We start from the raw sequence: 27,177 nt of genomic DNA, 5'->3' as shown, positions 1-27,177 counted from the left end.
AGGTTATCAATGAAATAGTCCAAAAAATTAATACATTAGCAATTTTTTTTCAATACATTAAGAATATTAAATAATATTGAAAGTAAAAAATTTATTTTAATTCTTAATATATTGAAACTATTTAAATAGAAAATACTTCATTATATATTAATAAATAAAATAAAGAACCATTAAAATATTGAAATCTTTGTATTTTTTCTTTTTAATCTTTGTGCAGAAATATAATTATTCACATAATATTTTCTAAATAAATTGTAGAGATATATACTTCAAGATCACTTAATATATAAACAATATTCAAAAATTGAAGTAAATGATGTTTGCTGGCAGAATTTATATGTGCTATTAAATTACAATTTTATATTTATATTATATATGTACAAAAATTAAAAATTAGTTTTTTATTTTCATTACATTTTTCATTTTTATCTACTTTTGTTATTAAAGTTAAAAGTTTTAAGTATAAGATTTTTATTGTTTTTTTAATTTTATATTACGTATTTTGATTGATTAAAAGCAGCTTATACTATTATAATTAATACTAATACAATTTGAAAAATCAATGTGATTTTTTTTTTGTTTTCAATATTTCAATCTTTTATATTAAATACATAAATGATCACATTATATACATAGGATTGTATACATTGTATTTCCTGATGCTTAATGTGTATAATTTAGATTGAAATATTATTAGACGAAAATATTTTGAGCATAATTGGTATTTTTCTTATAATTTAATGTCATCCAATTTGTTTTTCATGAATTCCATTTTCTTGCAGTTTTAGTGGTTTTATTACATCAATTTCACTTAGTTGTTCTATATCTAATTGTTGCTTTTTTATTTTCTTCGATTTCCTAAAATTATATAAGTTATATAAGTTATTAATTTTATGAAATCAGAACAAAAAGTCATATATTCACATACATTCCGAATAATTCGCCATCTTGTATAGATTCTGGAAGCTTTTTATTTAATGTTTCTGGAAGGAGTAACGACATCGTTCCACCAAAAAGTACACATGATCCGAAAATAACAAATGGTAAAGGCATCCAGATTTCAGACTGTAATAATACAATTGTAATAAATATATTCAAAATAATTAATTATCAAATTAATTAAAAAATTAATTAAAAATCAAAATTATAAATTACCAAGTGAATGACATATGGAGCAATTACACCACCAATTCGTGCAAAAGTTGAACTTGCTCCAAGACCAACATTTCGAATAACCGTAGGAAATTGTTCAGCAGTAAAAACATAAATAGCGCCATATGACGATGTAATCGTGAGTTTACCGATCATTGCTAAACATACTATAAGCCATTGAGAATCTGAAAATATTCATAAATTAATAATATAATCAATGATAATTTTATTATTAATACATTTAATAATATATGAGACATGAATATAAAGGTTGTAAATAAATTTATAAAAATTTTTATTTAAATTTATATTATTACTTTTTTTTCAATATATTCTTCTTTAACACATATTTACATAATTTAATATTATTTCCATTGTTTAAAATAATATTTAAGTTTTTCTTTCAAAATATTTTTGCTGTTTTTTTATTGTTTCCCATAAATAGATTTATTATTATTTTTATTATATTATTATTTATATTATTATATATAATTCACAATTCAAGTATTTACTTAAGATTTAAATCAAATAAGTATCTAAATATTCAATTTAATTGAATACTTGAATTTAAATTTAGTAGATATTACATTCAAATAAAATAACTCAAAATTTTTATAACCATAGATGATAATCAGATAGATGAAATTATATCCATAGATATACAGAAAAAGAAGTTCTATGGGATGAAATTATAAAAATAGGATGAATAATCAATAGTGTTAAAAAATATGAGGTTCTTCTTATAAGAAATAATAAATAAATTCACATGTTGTATGAACTAGTGAATTTATTATTTTGAGTTGAGAATTTATTAATTTTCTTTTGATCTCATGCAATCATTTAAGAATGTAATATTCTATATTAATTGTAGTATTTTTTTCCATATATTGCTTTATAATAATAAACATAATATGTTTTGAGGCTCATAATGTTTTATGAAATAAAATAAATAAAGTAAAAAATATAAACTCAGGTTTGATGACAAATGATTTTGTCATTAATTGTGAATGTAAATGGCACACAGGGTTATGAATTAAAATATAAAACAAAAAATAAAGAAATTAAAAATAAAAATTAAAAATAAAGAAATGTATTTAACTTGTTTGATCTTTACTTCTTTATTATATCTTTATTATATCTTCATCTTTTTTATTTAATTATGAGATTATATTTATAAACTTTCATTCATCATCAGATATTATTATATGATATCTGATGATGTTATTATATGATAAAATCTAGATTTTCAATCATCCAATAAAAATAATATAGAATAATTTTTATATAAAGTTTCTATATATTTAAATCAAAATATTCATAAAATTTTATAAAATTTAAATATTAAATTTATACATTTTCTTTTCTAATAATTAGTTATTCATTGAATGTTCAAATAGTTTTCTTTTATAATCAATGCAAAATCATATACATATTAAATAATTTTGTATGCAAAAGATCAATCAAAAACCATCTTTTATATTTTTTTTAATCTATGTTTTGATTATTCTTTCTTAATTGATTAATTGTCCTTTTAAAAGATTTTTAGACTTATTAAGTTTGCACAGATCATAAGTTTCTATAAAATTAATATATATTTTAATGTATATAAATGAAAAATATTATATCATGTTATATAATTGTGAAATTTAATCAACATTATCAGTTATTATGATTCAATAGAAGAAAATTGCGGGTTGTTCCATACAAAAAAAAATAAAAAATATTCTACAAATATTTTCTACATCTCGTAATAATATTTATCGAAAACAAAAATAATAAAATATAATTTTTTTTTACTAACCAACAGGTACAAGCAAAATACCAAGTAGTGAAAGTCCAGATACCAGCATACATCCGCATAAGATGATTTTTCTACCCCAACGGTTTAATGTGAAGATTAAAAACGTATACGCAGGTATTTCAACAAGTCCGGAAATAACGAAATTAACATAATCATTACCACCAAGATTAGACACATGCCAAGATAGTCCATAATATGTACCACTATTTACAAGCCTAAAAATAAAAAAAATGATTTTCTTTATGAATAAATATAAACAATTATAATAAGAATTGCAAAAAGAATTGAAATAAAAATTACCAATTAAAGAATAGCAGAATACTTTTTCGTCTTAAATTTGGATAACGAAAAAGATCAAATAATGATGGTTTCTTAAAATCTGGTGCACTTTCTTCACTATTATTATTAAGAAGCGTATCTAGAGCTTCACTTTGCATTTCTACGCCATTTTCTGAAGAGGCTCGTTGAAGAAGATCTTTTGCTTCTTGAATTCGACCTTTCGTTAATAACCAACGAGCGGATTCAGGAATGAACCTTGAATAAAATTAAGAAAAAAGTATTTAAAAAAAATATAATTTTATTTAATAATTTAAATAAGAGAATATCTTACCACCAGTAAAAAAGAAATGCAATACTAGGTACAGTGATAGCGACTTGTAGCATTCTCCAATCAGTTATAAAATATGCGAAACCAGCAGTTAGAATATATCCAGTTGTGAAGAATAATTGACAGCCAACTCCAGCTACCAAACGCTTCCTTGGACCTACCATTTCCAAGGCTGAAAGGCAACGTTGTCGTTCTCATTGTCAGTATTATAACACTATAATATTAAATGACACCAGTAAAGAATGCATAGGATTCATTTAGTATAAAGATTTATAAATTTACCTATTACGTAGGCTACCAAAAAAACTCCACTAGTAGTCGAGCCTACTATTAACCTGAAGATTACATAGGAAATAAACTCGGGTGAAATTGCGACTAGTATACCACCAACTAACTGTATAACTAAAGACAGGAAAAAAATTGGTCTACGTCCAAATTTATCAGACAAAGCACCAAAAATCATCGAGCCAAGCATAACTCCTACCATGAATAACGAATCCCCCGTAGCTCTTAACCATGCCTTGTCGCAAATTAAATTCCACTGAAAAAATAAAAAAAAAGTTTCTTATTATTTCTAAAAATAATATTCTATTTAATTAATGATTAATTAAATTAATGATTAATGAATGAAAATTTTATAAAAAAAATTTTAGATTTGAAATTTTAATAATAATTTAGATTTATTGCTTTTAATAAAAAATAAATATCAAATATATGTATTTACCTCAGAGGTAGTGGTACTTTTATATTTGCTTCTATCATAGACATATGCCTCGCATGGCTTCAATTCTTGAATGTTAACAGTATTTGAGATGAATGATTTTTGGTTAAATGAATCATCTGTATTGACATGTCTATTAATCATTGTCTCATTAAAAATATTAAAAATATCCAATCTGTAACATTGTAATAATTCTTGATCGTAATCTAACGGATAACTCGCATTCATCACATATGAAGATAAAAAATATGTGGCATTCTCCAAATTTTCATGTGGTAACAAACATCTAAAATGAAAATTTAATATATTTATAAAAATATAATCTATTATACAATACTTACTCAATTTATAAAAATATTTTATTTGAATTGATAGATAGATTTAATTCTCACCGGGCATTCATTTTCGCACTCAAAAAGACACCAGCGATTTTATGAAAAGCGCAAGATATTGCTGGTAAACAAAGCAACAAGTAAATTCTGCGCTGATAGTGGCCGAATTCTCCCATTTGAAGTATAACATCGTCATATGCCATTTTTCTTTGATATTTCTAATTCTTTTTCGTTTGCGTCTCCAAATCCCCGTAGCTTTTCTATTCGGGGAATTGCTCCTAAAGCAATTTTTTTCTCTCGCTGAATCCGTTTCGCCGGAAATAATAATTTCTTGTCGTAAAGAGATTTTCAAACTTATTGTGTCGATAAATCAATTCAAATATTTAATTTCTAATTTGAAAATTTCTTTCTTATCTCCTTTTAAAAAATGACTTTTTATTTTTTTTAAAAACTTTGTCTTTTTTTTTCTTTTTTTTTATTTAAAATTTTAATTTTCTTAAATATCTTCAATTCATAACAAGTTAAAAGTTTGCGAATACTATATCATTTTTATTCAATAAAAATTAAAATTTATTATTATCGATAAAATAGTAATATTTTTTAAAAATAGTAATACTTTTTAATTTTATTTAATAAGATTATTTGAATGCTATAAGCATTCAAATGTTGAGTTGAATGATTTTAATAGTTTCAGATGATCTGAAGAATCTAGCAGTTGATGATTGATTCAGATTGATGTACGTGGATTTTCTTCTTTCACTGAAATTCAGAAATTCAATAGATTCATTCTCCAAATCAATCTCAATATAAACTTAAATAAAATTTAATATGGATATTATTAATTGATTATTTATAATTATTTTTTAATTAATATAATATATATATATATATATTAATTAATATTAATTAAGTAATATAGTTCAAAATTAATTTGATATTTAAGAACATAAGAATTTTATTTATTTTATATTTAGTTGATATTTGTGTATGTAAATAAATAATAAAATAAGTTTAAAAAAATAATATGAATTATTTATTACATTTTAAAGTTTGTTTAATTATAATTTTTTAATAATTTAAAAATGATTATTTTTTATTTGTAGTATAAAAAAAATAATATAAAAGTTAAGATCAAAACATATAATAGATGCTATAATTATTATGATAGGATGTAATTGTTTTAAAATGAAGGAATGCAAATTGATTTAATAACAAGTTTTTCATTCTCAAAGCATTAAGTTGATTTTAACGATAATAACAAAGTATATTATGAATCATCAGAATCAACTTCATGATATGAACATCTTATTCAGATAGAATGTCTTATAATTACTACATGATATGATAAATATTGTGATGTGAAATATGTGAATCATTAATAATTCAACAGATTTAATACTCACTTACTCAATTTTAATATTTGTATCTAATCTAAATTACAGAATGTCATCGAATATAAATTTAATCAAAGCATTCACGATAATATATATATATGTATATACATAGATAAATAGATCTCTATTTATTATAGATATATATTATATATATTATTGAGATTATAATATATAAATACATATTATTATACATAATAGAAATTATAATACATAAATATTGAGATTATAATGAATAATTTATCGGATAAAAATAATATAAGATAGTATATGTCAAATCAGATAGACAAGAATGTTTAAAAGTTGATTTTTAAAAAAGATTGATATGATGTAATATATAATAAATAAATTGATATTTATGAAATGAAAAGAATTTGCTGTGCTAAATATATATACAGGATGTTCCAAAAATGTAAGAACATGCATTAACTCTTGAATTAATTTCAAACAACATTTACTTTTGCAAAAATTTTCCTTACTTTATTAATAAAAAATACTGACTAATTAAATCGCGACAATAATGTTGGCTATATACCGTTAATCAAATACAATCAAATTCAAGCAACATATGTTGAAAAAATTAAGTGTTAAATATAATAAATATTTTTTGATCGATAAAAAATTATATTAAATTATCACAAACAATAAATAAACTATAATATAGTATATTCAACTTTAATGCTATATATTGCTTAGACTTATTCGTACTCGAATGGATTTATTAGTGCTCGTATGCAATAATATCAATTAGATTATGCACTTCATGATTATATTATTTATTATTTTCATAATAACTTTTTTAATAACTCGTTAATAAAACCATAATGAAAATTTTTCTAAAAGAAAATATTAGTTGAAATTATCTCAGGTTCAATCTTCAATTTTCAGTTAATTGATATTTCCATATTTTTGGGACATTGAGTTTCTATAAATTCATTTTAAATTTTCTTCTAAAATATATATTTTATATAAATTATATTTTATATAAAATGCGAGAAAAAAGTAATGAATCTAGAGAAAAATATAAAATAAAAATACAAATAATGATATCTAAGACTGCAAATTTGTTATTTTTTTTTAAAGTAATCTTAGAAGAATTTTATACAATGTTTAGATTAGTTAATTATTTTAAAAAAATTTTTATATAATATTTATGGTATAACTGCTGGTATAATATTTATGATATATATGCCAATTTTAAAAGTTTTAAAAAATTTAAAAATCTGTTTGAATTATAATAATTGTTTTTTTATACTTAATTGGATATTAAGATTGGAATCATTTTTCAATTTTAATTTTAATTATAGGATCAAAAAATATCTATTAAATATAATCGAAAGAGATGATTAAATATAGAACTTTCTTTTTTTATCTAAAAATTATTATTGATGTGTATGTACAGATTCATTGTATACAACAATTGCCATCGAATCTGTACATCAGTAACGATAACAAATTGAAAGGTAAACGATTCTAATCTGATCTTGACATTTAATAAAGTGACAACAAAGATAACTAAACATAATTTAAACAAAACGATTTTTAAAATTTTTCAAACAATTAAATAATCGAATTGAATTTTTATTGAATTCTTTGAAAGTATTCTGAAAAAATAAAAAATTTATAATTTTATATATTGTTATTTTTTTAATTTATTATTTATTATTTTTTTACTATTTTATATGTAAGCATGTAAATAAATTTGCTAAAATACAAAATTTCATAATTTATTTAAAAAGATAATTTGTAAATTATTTTGAATTTTTAATAACTAATATATTATATATGTTTTATAATAACAAGTTTAATTTATACATTATTTTTTAATAATAAAATTACATTGTTATATCTTTTAATATAAATTTTATAAATATTTAACAATAATAATATTTCAATATTTACCAATAATAATTTTAAAAAAAAAAATTGACTAACAACTGCAATAATAAGCGGATATATTTAAAAAAATATATCTTATATTATATTCAAAGAAAACAATTTCCATCAAGGCTGATTACCGCTCAAAAGAAGTTTTTTATAAATTTAAAAATTTCAACTTGATTTCCATTTCATAGATTTAATTAAAAAAACATTTTTAAAATAATTATTATATTATTCATTATATATTTACCATATATTTTTGTTTTGCATTAAAACTGTAAGAAAATATAAAATTGAAAATAAATATACTTTATAAAAGAGATTAAATATATAGTAAAAAATTTAAATATTTATATTAATGAGTAAATATAATATAAATTTATTAGGATTATAAACATGTGCAATATTATTTAAATTTCCTAAAGAAAATATTTTATATACATGCTGTTACATTTTGAAAAATAGTTACCTATTTTTTACATTTATTAATGGAATATATGAATCAGACATACATTACATTAAGCTATAATTTTTTATATAATTAACAAATCATTTAAAAAATTTTTTATTTAAAAAATTTTATAATTTTATAGTTTCTATAATATAAGCATTCCATAATATATTATATATATATATTATTCTATAACATAATTATTTTGATTTAAATTAAATTTTTAACTGAAAATTTTTTAAATTAATTTTAATTTTATCTTAAATTTTATAACTTAAATTAATAATTGAATAATTTTTAGTTTTTTTTCAAAAAGCAATATAAAACTACTAAAACTTTTCATTAATGATATGAATTTTATCTTGTATCATTTATTCTATCCTAATTGAAATGTATTTAAATAAATACAAAATTGTATGATTTCATTAATTATCTTCCTAATTATCTTTATAAAAATCTTTTTTAAAATATTTTCATTAAATTATATTTCAAATTTTATATTTTTTATAAAATCACTACAAAATAAATTCTTTTTTAAATTCAAAACTATATCTTCTCATTTATAAAATCTCAAGAAAGTATCAATGATCTATACATAATATATACATTTATACTATACAATTCTATAATGTGGTTTTATGGGTCACATTATAATATTCTAGTTACATTTCGATAACTACAAAAATCGTACGTGTTTCATTCTCCATAATATATTCACTGATATTGAAAGTTATTACACATTTCTTAGAAAAATTCAGCAGATTAACAAACAAAAATTCAACAGAATACGAAACAATCTTGCACGCACTAAAGCCGAATGACGACTGACGGCGCTTTAGCCGATGATACACAGGAACTCAAGTAAATAAGTATATGACCCTCGGAGATATAACAGTGGCGCCGCAACTACCATCATTTATTAATCGAACCTACCCTTCATATCTTCGATTTTCATGATCAATCGCGATTACCATTCCTTGAGATTCTTATCTATCTTCAAAACCGTTATGGTCATTCAATTCAAATGATTATTTAAATATTGATCTATTACAATTATAAAATAAATAAAAAACTTTTAATCGTTGATATTTTTTTGTTTTTTTATTTAAAAAAATATTTGTGTTCAATTTTTTTTTCTTTTAATTATAATAGATTTTATATCTGATTTTTCTAGTATTTTTAAATTCATTATTATGGATACTTTAAACTTTCGATTTTTAATTATATATACTTTATACCTTCTGCTTTCTTTTAATTCATATTAGTATCAAAAAAATAGATTTTCATTAGTATTTAAAAATGCTTGTTTTTATTTAAAATTTTTTTATTTAATATATTATTTAATATATTATTTAATATATTATTTATAATTTACTAAAAATTTAAAAATAAATTATTAAATATCTAAATTTTTTACTAAAGATTCTTACTTATAATTTTCTATCTCATTTTTTGAATTTAATTTTAATGAAGAATCATCAAACCTGTTGCTTCTTGTCCAATCGCATGATTCATCGTGCTTAATTCATTTGGACGTAAGAATGGAGGAATGGAACGAATGGAAATCGTTCGTGTAGAAATATGTAGAAATCATATTGATGTAATAAAAACCCATTGTTTTTTTTTGCATGCCATTTTGCAGAAAATCTTTCATATTTCATATCTATTGTCTTAATATATATATTGCAATACATAAATCCATAAAAAAAGAGAAATTTTTTATTATTTTTTAATATTAACAATTTTTTTTATTAGATCATATAACTAATAGTTTTATATTATTAATTTAAATTTTATAATCATATTAATTGCGATCCATATATATATAACAATAGTTTTTATAGCTATTTTTTCTATTATCATCAATTTCATATATGGATTTTTTTTTTAATATTAAATTAAAAAAAATGTTTTAAAAATCATTGAGATATTAAACACAATAAGGAACAAAATTTTTAATATATTATAATATTTTATAAGAAAATTCACTTAATTCAAAAATTTTAATTTTGCTTGACAATTTTTTATATAATTGGATGATGAGCAGTAAATTCTGAATATTTCGTTTAAAATAAAAATTTTATTTTATTTTGTATTATGAAATTATATTTAAAAAAGTGAAAAATACACTGAAATTTTAAGCATTGATTTCACTTTCTTCAAATGATATTTCGCTAAAAAAAGAATATTAAAATTATATTTTACATATTTAAAAGTTTTATTTAAAAAAATATTTGTTTATAAAAGAATTTTAGTTATTAAAGAATTAAAGTTTTAAATTATAAAATTAAAAATTTATTTATTTATTATTATCTAATCATTACGAAAAAAATGAGAAAAAATTATATAGTAAATTATATAATAAATTATATAATAAACATGAAAAAATATTGAATTTTTCAGATTTATTTTATTTCCTTAGAAATTTACTATTGACAAAAAAATTATTTTATATCTATAATTATATTTAATATATAAATATTTATATATTATATATAAATATATTTTATATAAATATTTTATATCTATAATTTATTATATTTTATACCACATACATTTTCATCAATTTTATCAATTTCAAATCAGAATTTTTAAATTAAGTGAATTTTTTTGTAGGAAAGTGTATGAAAATTTTTATTCTTCATTGTATTTAGATGATATTTAAAATATTTTTTCAATTTGACGTCAATTCATTTCTTTAAAAATTATAATGATTATAGGAAGAAATTATATAAAGAATAAGTTATGAATTAGTAACAAATGCTCACTAAAATTTACTATATACAAATCAAAATACAACTAATTAATGTAATTAATAATAATTATTAATTAACATTAGTTACATGATCTAATAGAAAATATTATTACAATATTAATAATATTGATAAACAAAAAATATTATATGAACTTCTCATTTACTTTACAGCATATATAATAGGTATATATATATAAACTGTGATATAATGTATTATAATTTAATGTATTATAATTATAATGTATTATAATTTTCGAATTAAAGATAATTTGATTTTTTAGCATATTTAATAAAACATCTAGTTAAAAATTTTAATTTATTAATTTTTTTAATCTATTACATACAAAAACTTAAAGTATTTTTAAAATCAAAATTTAATGAATTATTTTAAAATAGAATAAAAAATATGAATCATTTTAAAATTAAAATGATTAAACAGATGAAATAAAATGATATAGAAACATAATTATGTGTATCTTTATGTGTATTTTTCTTATTATAACTATAGTTTCTAATTCAAATATATATGTATAATTTAAATATAACTCAAAAATTACAATTTTAAAGAAAATAAATTCGAATGGTTTGAATTATTATAAGAATATGAAACAACATCATATTAAAATGACAAATTGAAAGTTTATGATTTGAGAATTTATTAATAAAATTTTACTATTAAAAATTACAAGGAACAATAATACCAATAACACAAAAATTGCAAGTTTTGATTTATATCATTGTTATACAATAAATAATAAATAATTTTGAAAAATTATAAATTGATTTTTAATTGTAAAAAAAGAAATAGATAGATTATAGAAAAAGAAATAGATAGATATTAGATAGATAGAAAAATAATGAGTCTTGTGAATGAAAAAATAATTAATAATTAATTTACTATAATATATAGGATATTAATTATATTCGTTAAACATTTAGAAGAATTTTAGAGACTAGAGAAATTAACATTTAAGAAATAATAAGAAAAAAAATAAACTTAGAGAAATAAACACAAAAGTTATTATACAAAAATATCGATTGAGATTATTTATTAAATTATAAGCAATTGAAGTTTGCATTAAATAGATATGAAATGAAGATAGATTAAAATATTTTTATCTCTATTACATCATTGCACCGTCATGTTTCATCTCTGTTTCGCTTCATGTATTACAATTATATAGTTATAATTTAATAAAATGATATCTTTATATATAAATATATATATGATATTTTATATATATATAACATTTATATCTTTGAATCAATATTTCGGATGTCTCACAAATAGATAATCTTGTAGAATAATTTCTAATTTGAATTTTATATAAATATTATAAAGTTTATTGTTAAATCTTTTTTTTTATATTTTTCGAAATATTTGCTAAAAATTTATTTATATACATGAATTTATATATATGTATATGTGTAAAGAATATTGTAACTGAACATTATTTTACCATTTTGTAGGCTTATATCAGTTATTGACATAAATTCATCACTTGAGTTGATGCATGCATCGCAATATTCAACATATACATATAAAAATTTTTATGAAAAAAGATATAAGAAAAAATATAAAAAAAAGATATAAGAAATACAATTTGTTTAAATAATAATAAAAAAAAAGAAATAAAGAAAAATAGGATATACAATAGTAGATTTGAGATATCACAATAAATATTTTTCGTATAATTAATCGAAGAATGCAAACAAATATAAATAAAATGAATTCAAAAATTAATAGAATTTTAATATTTTTATATATTTTTTTAATAATTGAGCAATTCAATTTCTTTTTTATTTTTACTTCCAATGAATAAAATATATAATAAAAAAAAAATTGACCCTGAATTTTAAGATCAAGATCATTTTACATGTTTTTTTTATATTGATCCAGAAGTATAGATTCATACTATAAAACTTTTTATTTTTTTATAAATTTTCTATATTAGAATGATTTTATATATATATAAATGAATATATAATGAAAAGAAAAATTATCTTATGTCTATCTACTACAATTATTTAATCTATTACATTAATTTTAAAAAAAGCTTAAACAAGAATATTTCATAATCTTAAAACATCTTTATAAAATGAATTTCAAACGAATCAAAACTTTCCTATCAGCAAGAAAGTATTAATTTTATTTATATATGCAAATGTTATAAGATATTACAAGACAAATAATTATTTTTAGATAAATATTTCATATGAGTTAATGATTCAAGTATTTTTGTTGAAAGTTTAATAATAATACTACTAATAATATTATTTAAAATAAATTATTATAAAAATAAATTCATCTTATGTATAAATATCATTTAAAAAGAGATTTAAAAGAAAGATATTTCAAAAAAACATCGGTATTTATATCTTTTTCGAATTCATAGAAATATTTATTTATCATTATTATAAAAAAATATATTTGTCTGAACTTTATTGTCTGAATTTCATTTATTGACATGAAATTTTCAAATAAAGTGAACTTTAATTAAATTCCTATTATTTGAACTTTCCTGTTACTTAATGTACCATTAGAAAGAGAAAGAATTATTCTACATTTTGCAACAAAATGATAGTTTCTTATATTTCTAGATCTTTATATTTTTTTAATGTTTCTCAGGATTAATGCAATGTATTCAAATTTTATATGTATATCCATATTTTTTTCTTAATAATACAAAAGAAAAACAACTGCAATTTTTTTATTTGCAAATTTCTGTCTATGAATTTATTTTATAAAAATAGATGTGGTAAAATAATAGCATAAATATGATAAAACATTATTATTTAACAATAAAGAGATTTTTTATATATTTTCATGTATTAAATCTGAAACTAAAGTTCATAAAAATTGTCTATCACATTAGATTTAGAAGATAAATGGATATAAAATATTTTTGTTATATTTACAAAAGTATTTTATAAAAAGAATACAATAAAAAAAATAATTTTTTTCCAATTCTATTATATAATATTGTCCTTCCTCTGCAAAATCGAATTTGATTTATTATCATAACATTCTTTTTTATTAAAATATATTGCTTTGAAATTATTTCATTTTTAATTTACAATAAAGTTTTTTGAAAATTCAAATTCGATTTTATAGAGGAAATAAATATAGTGAAATCTATATAGTGAAATTGCCAAAAATATTGGGAAAAAATTACTTTCTTTGGAATATTATATAATTTTTATAATCAAAAAATACATAAAAAATTTTTCATTGTCAAATAATAATTTTATTAATGTGTTCTATCGAATATGCTATTGTTATTTTCGCATTCATTTTTTACATAAGATCAAATTTGTAGATAGAAATGTAAATTGCAGTTAACTTTCTTTTATATTATTAAAAAAGAAATATTTTATATGTGTATGCAAATAAAATTTAACATTGCATTAGTCTCGAGAAACTGAAAAACATAGAATGTATATACTATATGTGAATATCATTACAAAATATATTATTGATTAGTGTCTATTGATTGTTCTCAGAAAAATAATGAAAATAATATAAAAATAATATCTTTTTAATAAATTCTTTTCAATTAGTTAAAAAGAGATTTAATAAAGATTTAGTAAGGAGATTTAATAAACACAATCTCTAAAAATAATCATTCTTAATAACATTCAATAAAAAGTATTCTTGTAATCTTCAAAAAAAACATTATTACAATATGAATATCTGCTATGTACGAAAACAAATATACAATATAATAGACTAATAATTCGAAATAAATATAAATAAGAATATGAATATTTGCTTACAAATAAAAACAAACACAAACACAATAAATTAATATAATCTGAAAAATGAATTATATGATTGAATTCACTTATCTGAATTTTTTGGTTATTTGAATGAGAAATTAAAAGTAGTGAAGATAATTGATAAAGATAATCCTGTTTATATGAATTTCGATTATATGAACTGTTTATTCATATAAATGAAATTTTATTCTATATGAAGTTACGTTAAAATATTAATATGTTAATTCAATACACGAAATATCAATAATAATGAAAACAATAAACTATTCTTTCATTAAATGAATAATTCTTTTTTAAATTAATAAAACTTATATAATAACCAATAAATATTAATATTTCAATAATTATTCAATAATAATTCCAAATAAAATAATAATTAAAAGAATAAAAAGTAAAAAAAAATTGTTTAATGATCATAAACATATTGATAATTAGACAAATATAATTATGCGAATTAAATCATATTACTTCTGAAGATGCAAATGAATTACACTGCGACACGTTGATAGTATAAACCGAGAAAATTGATCCTGTCGCATGCATGCAACGCACTTAAAACGATAAGGTAAAAAATGATCGTTTACATTCGCAACATTCCGTGGCAATTCAATCGCGTACTGGAACAGGGATGTTCATTCACGAAGAACTTTAACTTGCTACACACACACTTCACTTATCGGATTTGTCTACATTTTATTCAAATCTATTTGTTTAAGTGAATATATGCGGAATAGAATTTGCAAGTATTTTGGAATAAGCAAGAGCAAATAATATGAAACATCATTCAATAGATTTAAATTAGAATTTACTATATTATATATGTATGGAAAAATCAAATCGAAATGTTTGTAACAATTCTTTGGCTAAATTGTTCGGTCACAATGGAATTTTAAGATATTTTCATTTGCATTTGACAAAAACTGTAAATTATAAAGAAAAAAAAATAGATTTCTTTATTTATCTTCAAATATGCCAATTAATTACACAAACTACAATTTACTTAATAACATGAATAAAATTTTTTTTCCTTCAATCATTACACTATGTAACAATATTTTTTAAAGCATTTCTTTTTTTTTTTAGTTAATAATAAACTTACAATTGTTAAAATATGATATCAATGTATGATCCATTAATGAAACTATTTTCGTGTATGCATTTTAAGCATCCGGCATAAACTTATGCATAAGTGGATAATTATGTAACCAGTTTTAGACTTGTTGAAAAATCCAATTATAAAATCTAATAAATCTTCAAATCTTTTTTTGACTCTTTTTAAATATTTTTAATATTTATTACTGATAAATTATTATGATAATTAATACGATAATTTATTTTAAAATTTTTGAAAAACGTTTCTCTTTAAACTAAAAAAAAAAAATTTACATATATGTATAATAATAATTAAACCAAAAAATTAATTTTTAATATATACATTTCATATAAAAATTTTAAATATATAATGATTTTCAATAATTTAAATACTATCAAATACTATCAAATACCAGTTTTTAAATCTTTTATATATTTTTAGATTTATATTTTTTTTAGAATGTTTTTTTTTAATATTCTATTTTTTGTTTTTTTTTAATGAGAAAAATTAAATTGATGCAAAATAAATTTAAAAATTCTAAAAAATCACGATTGAAAAAGTAAATAAATCAATTGCAAAAAATTATTTAAGACACAAAAAAAAATTAAGAACGATTTTTTAAATTATTTGAAGAATAAGAATAAAAAAGAATTGAAAAATAATTTGTAACAGGTTTTCGTTTGTTAAAAAAAATTGATGAATATAACTGAAATATGCAAATATTAGTTACCTTATATTTTATAGCATTAAAGATTAAAATAATTATATTATTATAATTTATATTATTAATAATATTGTTATAATATAATAAATAATATTATTATAAAATTATTTGTTATAATATAATAAATAATATTATTATAAAATTATAAATAATATTTTGTTTCTTCAGATCTTTTCGTTTCTATTATCCTTTTCTAGTTCATTTCACATTTAATATATATTTAGAAGAAATATATAGTTATATTTTACATATTATAACTGATATATTTGTTAGATATTCGAATGCTTAGTAAATTATAATAGTATGGAATGAAATTGAAATTATTATATTAAAGATACGAATTATCGTTTCTTTTACTTATTTTTTTTTTTATTTAAAGTTAAGAAATCAATAATTCAACTATTGACATTCTATTAATTTGAACTTTTTAAAATAATAAATTAATTTTAATAACTTTTTTATATCATGTTTAATATTAAACAATTTAAATTTATTTATTTCAATATATTATTTAAATATTTAAATTAGTTTAAAAAATATATATTAATCTACATAAATATCACATAAAAATTATATAAAAATTATAATATAATATATTATAATTACTATAAATCATTTAAAATCTCTTTGTTTATTTCACCTTAATATATTATTCAGAACATAAATAAATAAACTAAAAAATGGTTATTTCATATTTTGTGTTATTTTATGTTATTTTATATTTTATATTATGCTTTATAAACTTTAAGAAAAAATTATGGTATAGATTATTTTTGATTGAGTGCAAATTAATTTGAAAATTTCAGTTCCTAATCAATTTTTATATCGATTGCATAATATTTTTTATAATCATGAACTCATTTATATTCTTTTTTTTATTTTCTTTTTATGTAAATCTATTGTTTGTAACATTTGTAACATTTATAAATAAAAAGCTTTAATTTTTTCAAATATATATTTTAATTATACATTTAATTATATATTTCATTTTTAATTATAATATTTTATACTTGATTAAAAAAAAATTATAATATATAATAATATATATAATATATAATAAGAATTTAAATAGCAAAACATTTTATTAAAAATAAAATAAAATTTTTAATAACAAAAGTATTCATTAAAAAAAATATATATATATCAAAAAATACATTTTCATATCAATTAATTTTTTAATAGCAATTGATTACATAATATATATTTGCCACTAAAATATGATATTTAATTATTCATATTAAAAAACATTAAAAAATCATTCTATAAAGATAGATGAAAATAAGGTTCAAGGCGTATAAATCAAATTTTTTTTAATCATTTTTTTGTTCAATTTAAATGAATGCGCTAATAATACGAGATATATTTACAATTTAAAATTAATGAATTTTAATATAATTTCTGATATTTTTCTATCACTTGATTATGTCATTTATAACATAATTGCAGATTCATTTCGTACATATACATATATATATTATTGTATATATAAAAAATTCCTCGAGACTTTTCATTAATCATCAATATTATTTGCATACATAGCTATTTGTTTGTATTATGAGTGATTTTATGAATAAATTCATATAATGGAATGTTATAGAAAGTAAGAACTTAAATAAATATGTAGATATTATAATGGAAAGTAATCTTGAAGAGTATAATTTAAGAAGAATTTAAAGAGAATTTTTCTTAATTGATTTTTTTACTATAAACTTGGCAATTAAAATATTAGATTCATGGGAAAATTGTTTGTCTAATATTTAATTTAATCTATATTTAAGATTATATATATATATTTAATTTCATTTTTATCTACATTTTTTATATATTTATTGTATTTTTCTACATTTTATATTTGTGCAAAATATTCTACTTTTTTCAGAACTTAGATAATCAAGATAAATTAAACTATTACAGTATAAAAAAATAATTAATATTTTTAGTCATACATATGATTAATTTAAAGAAAATATAATTACAATAATTTTTCTAAGCAATATAAAAGCAATTCTTATAATAATAATCGAAATAGTATGGATGAATGTATGTATCAACAAATAATTTATTTTTTTTCGAATTCCAAACTAAGGAAATATTTAAGAATAAATGATAAAATTATGTACATAAATTCTTGTCTCGAAAAATATAAAATATAAACTCAATAGATTAATATCTAATATTTAGATTAAATTAGTATTTTATATTATATTAGATTATATTAGATTAGTATATAACATTATATAATATTTTTACAATATTTATACAAAATTTAAAAATGGAATATATAAGTGGATTATAATAAATTAATTTATTTTCACACTTATAAAACAGATATTACTTTTACACCAATTCAATATTAAAATAATGATTGAAGAAAAATTAAATTACATTATAGATAATTTTAATAATATAGTGTTAATAAGGTAATAATAAGTTAATAAAATATGTAAGTACTTCATTTTAACAATAATTTAGTAAATCAATATTCTTTGAATAAAAAAAAATATAATAAAAGATCTTTTGTAATCACAAAAAAGAAATGATTACATATTTTTAATTCATTTATATATAACATAAAGTTCTTGAAACAATAAATAAACGAGATTTCTTAAAATGAAAAATTATTTATAATTATATAAAAATTTTTTCATTTTAAAAAGTATTATATTATAACTATAAATAGTATTTATATATATATAAAAATATTAATTTCTTAATCCATATTCTTTCATTTCATATTTGACATTTTTTTTCATTTCATATATATATATTTAATTAATAGATATATTATTTTCTATACTTATTCTATATTATTATATTCTATATTACTTATTCTATATTACTTTCTATACTTAATGTCTTGAATAGTCTTTTATCTTGTTTCACATTAAAAATTTATGTAATTTTTCATATTGATTTCATCAAATACTCGATGATTAATTTTAAAAAACAACATTCTTTTTTTCAGGAAATTGATCAACATTCTTTCTAAATTATTCATTTTAAGACGTCTATTCTTTGCATTCACCACTTGCTTCTTCGATTAATGCCAGACATAAAGTTTTTCTTTTTTCTTTTTTTACTTCCATAAAAATTCCAATGCACATCCCCTCTATCTCTTTGTCCTTCATATAAAGTCATGATTTCCATAGGCGCCGATAGAATTTTATTAAGACTTAAGAAAATTAAAAATTATTAAAATTCATTAATCATTTTATTCCATTTTTAGAATTTTTAATTTCTTTTAATTCAATTAAATAAATTTCTAAAAAAAAATTTTAATTTTCAAATTAGATATAGATTATGAAAAAAGAAAAAATATAAAAAAAATCATTATTAAATATCTAGAAGTACTATCAATTGATTATCTATCTTACCAATTTTCCTGTAATTTTATAAGAGATCATTGTAATCATATTTTTTTTCACAAGTGATTCAAAAATCTATGTACATAAATATTTCCTTCAAATATTCATAATTGACAGTTATGTATATCCATCATGATTTAAAATGAATAATTTCTAAAATTTAATATAATTATTTATTTCAAACGATGTATTTTTTAATACAAATATAGCTAAGTTATATTTAAGTATATATTTCTTATTTATTAAAAATGATATTTTTAAAAACTTTTAATAATAATATTAAATTACAAATTTTATTAATATAAATAATATAAATAATTTATTTATTAATATAAATATATTAAATGAAAAAAAAACATGTTTCTTTCTTTTTTAATTATAATCAATTTTAATTTTTTTTTCTATGAAATAATTAAAAAACAGGAATGAAAACTAACAATTTTTTATTATTTATTAAATTATTTTAATAATTATGTATAAGCAATAATTAAATAATAATAAATATTTTTTGTTAAGTGATACTAATAAAAACTAAGAGAAAATTATAAAAAAAGGAAAAAAATGAAAAAAAATACTAATAATTTGTATCATTAATTTTAAATTATTTTGAAAAAATTATAGCACAAGATCGTATTTATGAATCGTTAAAAAAAAAAAAAATAATATTTCTGTTTCTAAACAACAGAAATTAAAATTAGAATGTGATAAAAAAATAAAACTGAAACATCAGTATGTCGGCGCCCATGGATGGCTACCCCTTTTTAGCTACTCCCATCGCCGTTGGAAGCCGAGAGAGCAGAGCTCGAGAGCGAACTCGAAGGCTATTTATAGTAGGGAGCGGTTTCTAGTTCCCACCGCGTGAAAAATCGCGACTGGTTCCTTGTGAGCCAAAGAGAAGGAAAAAAGAGAAGGGAAGCTTTAAACTTTGGAGGGAGGTAAATAAAAGGAAAGAAAAATGAGTGATATGATAAGGAAAGAAGATAAGAATATAGAAAAAAACAAGAAGGCAAAAGCAAAAGACTGGTTCTCTCGATATAATTCGTCGTACTAACTTACCTTCTTTTATCTATTTGCTTCTTTTTAAATGTTCGTCCCAAAAGGTCTAAAGAGTCGGCAAGGCCGTTGTCCTTGCAAGGGCGTTCTTATGAACTACACCTGCAAGGGAAACAAGAAACTCGTTTGATTTGATCCCTATCTGAGAAAATTAACAGAAATGTAAGCACAAACTTCGGGACACTAGCGGGAAACTAACTGACCGAATTATCTATTTGATTAAATATTAATATAATTCATAATTTATTATAATATTAATCAATATTAAAATCATTTTTAACTATTTTATTAACAATATAATTATTAACGATAACTTTTGTAATAGAATTGATTTGGATAGTTTTTAATTTTGATTTTTAATTTTTTTTTCATTATTTGAAAAAAATTGTAAAAAAATAAAATTATGAAGAAAAATAAAAAATTATAAAAACAGTTATTGAAAAATTAAATAAAAGATTTTAAATAATTTTAAATAAAAAAAAAATTAAATTTAATATGCAAAAATTATAGATTATTTTTATAATGAATATAACATTTATAATTGTAATTATGCTTTTCAATCTTCCTTATATTTTATGATCATCTTAAAAAATAAAGAATGTGATTAAATATTAATTATAATTGAATTTATTTATTAATGATTTTATTTTATTATAAAAATATATGGAATATATATGATAATATATACAATAATTTATATATATATATAATATATATAATAATATATATATTAATAATATTAATATATATTATATTAATAATATATATATAAATTATTATATATATATATTAAATATATGAGAATATATATAATATATGAAATTTATATTGCACTATATTGTCTTTAACTTACTTGCGATTTACAACAACTACGATTACATAACTTTATTATAAAATATACTAAATTAAAAAATGTATATTGATTTGTAATATCAATAATATTTTATAAAAAAAATAATAATATTTTTAATTAAAAAAAAAATATATTATTTTTTTTTATTATATCATTATTGTATATTATTGTATTTCTTTATTGTATCACTATTATTTGTATCATAATATTTTGTTTTTTGTATTATATTTACAATTCTAAAATAAGTAGTTCATGCAAATATCGAAGCATTAATTTTGATTTAAATTACATAAATATAAACACATAAATTATCATTTTCTTTCTATGAATAAATACCATTCAAAAAAAATTATTATTTATTTATTTATTTATTTTTATTATTATTAATATTTTATTAATGCAATAAAGCATAATTACAAAAAATAAAAACAAAAAATCATTCAATTCTTTTTCCAAATTCCAAAATTCTATTCTTTAATTTTCTTGCTAATATTTATGTTCATATAATTATGTTCATACATATATTAATATTATTTATCATTAATTATAATATTTATTAATTATAATTATTTTGTAATGTAATATATTATTTTTAAAATTGCAGATTACTATACGTTTTATTAATATGTAATCTTTCATTTTTAAATCATTTAATTCATAAAATAAAATAAATTAAATTTAGTAAAATATTATAATAATTAGCATAATTCATTTAAAATTATATAATAATTGAATAAAAAACTAAAAAATATTTGATACTGAATGTTAGCAATATCAATCATTGTGCGATCGATATAATAATATATCACGGCACATCTGAATGAAGATATATATATAATGTGTATATAATATAATGTATATATAATATATACACATATACATATACAATACTTACATATGTTCCATTTCAAATAGAATTATTATTAAAAATTCAAAATAAACAGTATTTAAAATATTTAAAATAATTTTAATCTTCCAACAATGTTTATATATATTTCTTATATTATACATTTATTATATATATTTATTGTATATATTTCACTCAAATAAAATTGTTAAAGATTTAAAATAAATTATTTTAAATTTTTTAATCATCTTCCAAAACAATAGGTCATAATATAACTTTTTCAATTAACTCATAAACTTTTCAAGTAATCAATGCATTTACCGATCAATAATATTTAAAAATTTACAATTTTTTAAATACACTTCCTAATCAGAATATCACTATATCAAAATATATTTTCACACAAATTGAATTTCTATAAGCTTTTATATATATTCCACATTATTAATAATGCATTCAAAATATTTTAAAAATGTAGGAAATATAATAAAACCTATGGATTAATTAAAAAAGAAAAGATTTATTGTTGATACTTAAAATGTTTATTGTTATGATATTTTTGCAAACATATTTTTTATAATTCGATATGCAAATATAATATGTTTACAATTAATTCAATAAAATATTGTTACATTTATTATTCTGAAATGTTCTCATCAAATCACATTTTTATCCGAAATATTTTCCCGCGTATATTTTGTGTTACAAGCATGCGCATTCTCAAATTTTCTAAGCTACAAGCTCGCACATAATTGGTATGTCAATAATTCAGATTGTTTCAGACAAATAATCAATGATATTAATATTCTTTTTATATAGAATTGCTATGTCAATGTTATTTCTTAGCACATTTAACGTGTGAACTTGAACCTCATATTATGATTGACAATTACGAAAATGATTATTCATATGATCATTTTATTGGTTATTGGATTGACCGGCGTCGACTATTCATCGGCCGGCCAAGTATACACAGTTAATCAATAAAACTTGACAGGTTTCACGATAAATGAAATAATTTGTGATTTCTATTGCATACAAAATATAGATTGAACTTTTATACCTATTTGTCTCTGTCATGGAATTGTTAGATTTTCCAACAAATTGAAGATGAGAAAGATTCACAACACACAATAAAACGTCAAAAGTACATATGAGCGAAAAAAAGATAGGTCGAAAACCCTATGATACTGATTGCTTTATAAAGCCATCGAAAGATGGCAGCTCATACAATTTACAAATTATTGAATATCTGATAATTTATAACACATATAATACATAATTAGAATAGTCTTTAAACTTTATTTGCTATTTTACATTATGTTTTATTTTTTAATTATTTAAAAAAAATATTTTTTCACTCAAATAATTTTAAATTTTTACAGTACAGTAAAAATGTACAATATACAGTAATTTTTTATAGTGTATATAATATATCTTTCAAATAATCCAACAATAATATAAGATCATAAAATTAATTTAATAAAAAATTAAAATATCTCTATTATTAAAATATCTCTATTAAATCTTAATGACATTAAAATTGTTATTGCAATATCAATCGTACTATTAATGAATATAATAATTTACGCTAATATCTGTCAACAATTTATATATGCATTTTACATTTTACGTGATATAAAAATTATTTAGTATAACCAAACATAAATATAATCTATTGTTGCGATATTATATATTATATTTACTTGACTTCTAATTGAATGTCACGTTCATGTAAAATTATTGATTTATATCTATATTATATTTATATTTATAATAGATGATATCATTTAATAGTATTGAAAGAAATGGATGATTACATTTGAATAGACTTGTTTGATATTTTAAATAATAAACATGTAAAAAAAAAATTGATCTCAAATAAAAGGATAATAAATATTTTTTACTTTTAATGACATATTACAACATATATTTAATGTTAATAATAATAATAATAAAGATAATGATAATGATAATAATAATTATAATAATGATAATGATAATGATAATGATGATGATGATGATAACAACAACAACAACAACAACAATAACAATAATAACAACATTAACAATAACAACAACAACAACAACAACAACAATAACAATAACAATAGCAATAGCAATAGCAATAGCAATAGCAATAATAATAACAATAATAATAGCAATAGCAATAGCAATAGCAATAACAATAACAATAACAATAACAATATTGATTTTTGTATCATTTAACTAATATTTATTTTACCTTTAGATTTTATAATATATGTATAAATTCTGTATATAGAACAAAAAATTTTTAATATTAAATCACACATAATTTCATTTGTTCTATATTTATTTAAAAATATATAATATATTTGTGTACTTATAATATATATGTATTATAATTCGTAAATTATACATAATAAAATACGAATATGTTAATATACATGTCTCTATATTGAAATTGATACACATCTGTATTATAATCCATATATTTCGATATTCATGAAAGTATCTATGTATTTTAATACTTGTGTATTTTCAAAAATATTAACATTAATATATTAAGTATATGTGCAGAATATATTTAATATATTTTCAATATACGTTGAGAATAATGATTTATGTTATATTTTTATTATTTTTTTTTAAATTATTTTTAAAAATTATTTTATTAATAAATAGTATATAGAATATACGCAAAAGAATTTATTATCAGTATCGAAATGTTTTAGTCAAATATTTTAATTAGCATTGATAAAAATCTTTACTTTTATTATGGATATAAATACGAAGTCTAACATCATTACATAAAATTATATTGATATCACTATAAATATAATCTTCTTCACTATAAAATATACGTCTTCTTTTTTTCATAGATTAGCGTATTTAATTTTTTTCTATTTTTTTTTTTTATTCTCATATCAATTTATAAATGTAATTTTCGCACTGATATATATATAATGCTTTAACGTAGAACTAGCTCTTTACTCGAAATGATTGGCATTGACTGGTAACGCGTCATCTCTCATATTAATAGTACATACTCTAAATGGGACCACACAGTCGAGTTATGCGATAACAATTGTAACGAGTGTTATAAAAAGAATCAACTTGATATATGCTTTTGTTTATAAATATAATTTATATAATTATATACAATATAATTTATATAATTTATGTACAATATAAATATATAAATAATAAAATATAGTATATAAAATATAATATTTACTATATATAACAAATAGAAAGTGATTTTTCATATAAAAATAAAAGAATAAGATTTTTTGTTCTAGACTTTATTTTGAAAATTTAAAAACTTGTTAAATATAGGAAAATAATTTGCGACTAAAAATTAGAAAATTAATCTATATGCAAAAAAAAAAAAATAAATAAATAAAAAATGATAAAAATAAATAAAATAAAATTTTCTTGTTTAAATTCTTGTTTTTAATAAAATTGAAATCAAATAGAATAGTGAAATATTTGTATACAAATTTTCAAATTTAATTTCCTGAATTTTGAAATATATTTATTATATATTTTTCATTTATTTTTGATTATAGATTTGTCTTTTATTTAAATTTTATTTATTTACTTGTATTCAGAATTAATTAATTTTTTTGTATTTAACTAATTTTTAAATTCGATTTTTTAAAAGAAATGAAAAAATGAAAAAATGTTATTTCTTTCTTCTGATTTATTTTTATATATAAAACTATTTTTGTCTATTGATATTTATCATTTATCAATCATAATTTATAAATAATAATTATATATTAATAATATATAAATAAAAAAAAATAATTAAAAACATATTAACCATGAGGATTAAAATTATACGATTATTTTCAAACGCAATAAAATTTTTTAAAATAAAATACGATTTCTTATTTAAGTCATAATATTTAAATATTTTTCTAGAAAAATGATATAATATACAATATATATAATACATACATATATATGTAAATATAAAATGAAATAAAAAATAATCTAAATATAATAAAAAAATAATCTAAAAAAATGCTTACTTAAATTTTTCATCCAACGAAATTAAAATTGTCCCACGATCAATAATTATGCACAAAGGAATAATCATACACATAAAACTATATTATTTGTATAAACATAAAAAAGTACAAATATAAAAAATTTCACAAATATAATTAATCATTTAATTACATTTAACACAAGAACAAGTTTAAATTTTTGACTAATTATATTTACTAATGATGTACTAACAATATATTAGTATATATATATAATAACAATATATTAGTGTATATTATCGATCAAGGAATATATTCGAGTGTATCGTTATTCACAGACTATAAATATTCGATTTTCCATAAAATTTTAAAAAATATCAAGGGTAAAAAA

At 18.4% G+C, this 27,177-nt stretch overlaps 1 protein-coding gene across 4 annotated transcripts; it reads right to left on the bottom strand.

Moving 5' to 3' along the window:
• Positions 1 to 516: 516 nt before the first annotated feature.
• LOC122719191 (organic cation transporter protein) lies at positions 517 to 23,982 on the bottom strand. 4 transcript variants are annotated; one of them, XM_043946627.1, is made up of 12 exons: positions 23,870 to 23,982; positions 21,110 to 21,208; positions 5,230 to 5,372; positions 4,674 to 4,891; positions 4,285 to 4,567; positions 3,843 to 4,101; positions 3,564 to 3,732; positions 3,254 to 3,487; positions 2,954 to 3,168; positions 1,156 to 1,337; positions 929 to 1,065; positions 517 to 858 (listed from the first exon to the last, which is right to left on the bottom strand). In XM_043946627.1, the coding sequence occupies exons 4-12, from the start codon at positions 4,814 to 4,816 to the stop codon at positions 744 to 746; spliced, it is 1,737 nt and encodes a 578-aa protein (XP_043802562.1). In that variant the 5' UTR covers positions 4,817 to 4,891; positions 5,230 to 5,372; positions 21,110 to 21,208; positions 23,870 to 23,982; the 3' UTR covers positions 517 to 743. The 4 variants fall into 4 exon arrangements, with proteins under 4 accessions (XP_043802562.1, XP_043801134.1, XP_043801991.1 ...); XM_043945199.1 differs by lacking the exons at positions 21,110 to 21,208; positions 23,870 to 23,982 and adding exons at positions 6,021 to 6,044; positions 9,028 to 9,081 and having other exon boundaries at positions 4,674 to 5,372; XM_043946056.1 differs by lacking the exons at positions 21,110 to 21,208; positions 23,870 to 23,982 and adding an exon at positions 9,028 to 9,138 and having other exon boundaries at positions 4,674 to 5,372.
• Positions 23,983 to 27,177: the final 3,195 nt, after the last annotated feature.

This window comes from Apis laboriosa, unplaced genomic scaffold (genome assembly GCF_014066325.1).
Source record: "Apis laboriosa isolate Shangri-la unplaced genomic scaffold, ASM1406632v1 scaffold104_cov149, whole genome shotgun sequence".
Classification (NCBI taxonomy): Eukaryota; Metazoa; Arthropoda; class Insecta; order Hymenoptera; family Apidae; genus Apis; species Apis laboriosa.
Note: the sequence above shows the minus strand (reverse complement) of the source record. Positions and strands in the feature narration are given on the sequence as shown.

Bases quoted from the DNA above. Each gene is read 5' to 3' on its own strand.
- LOC122719191 (XM_043946627.1), bottom strand. From the start codon at position 4,816: ATGGCATATGACGATGTTATACTTCAAATGGGAGAATTCGGCCACTAT. The intron at 3,169-3,253 runs GTAATTTTTATT...TTTTATTTTTAG, and splicing joins ATTCTGCTATTCTTTAATTG to GCTTGTAAATAGTGGTACAT. The intron at 1,338-2,953 runs GTTAGTAAAAAA...GAATATTTTCAG, and splicing joins TATTTTGCTTGTACCTGTTG to ATTCTCAATGGCTTATAGTA.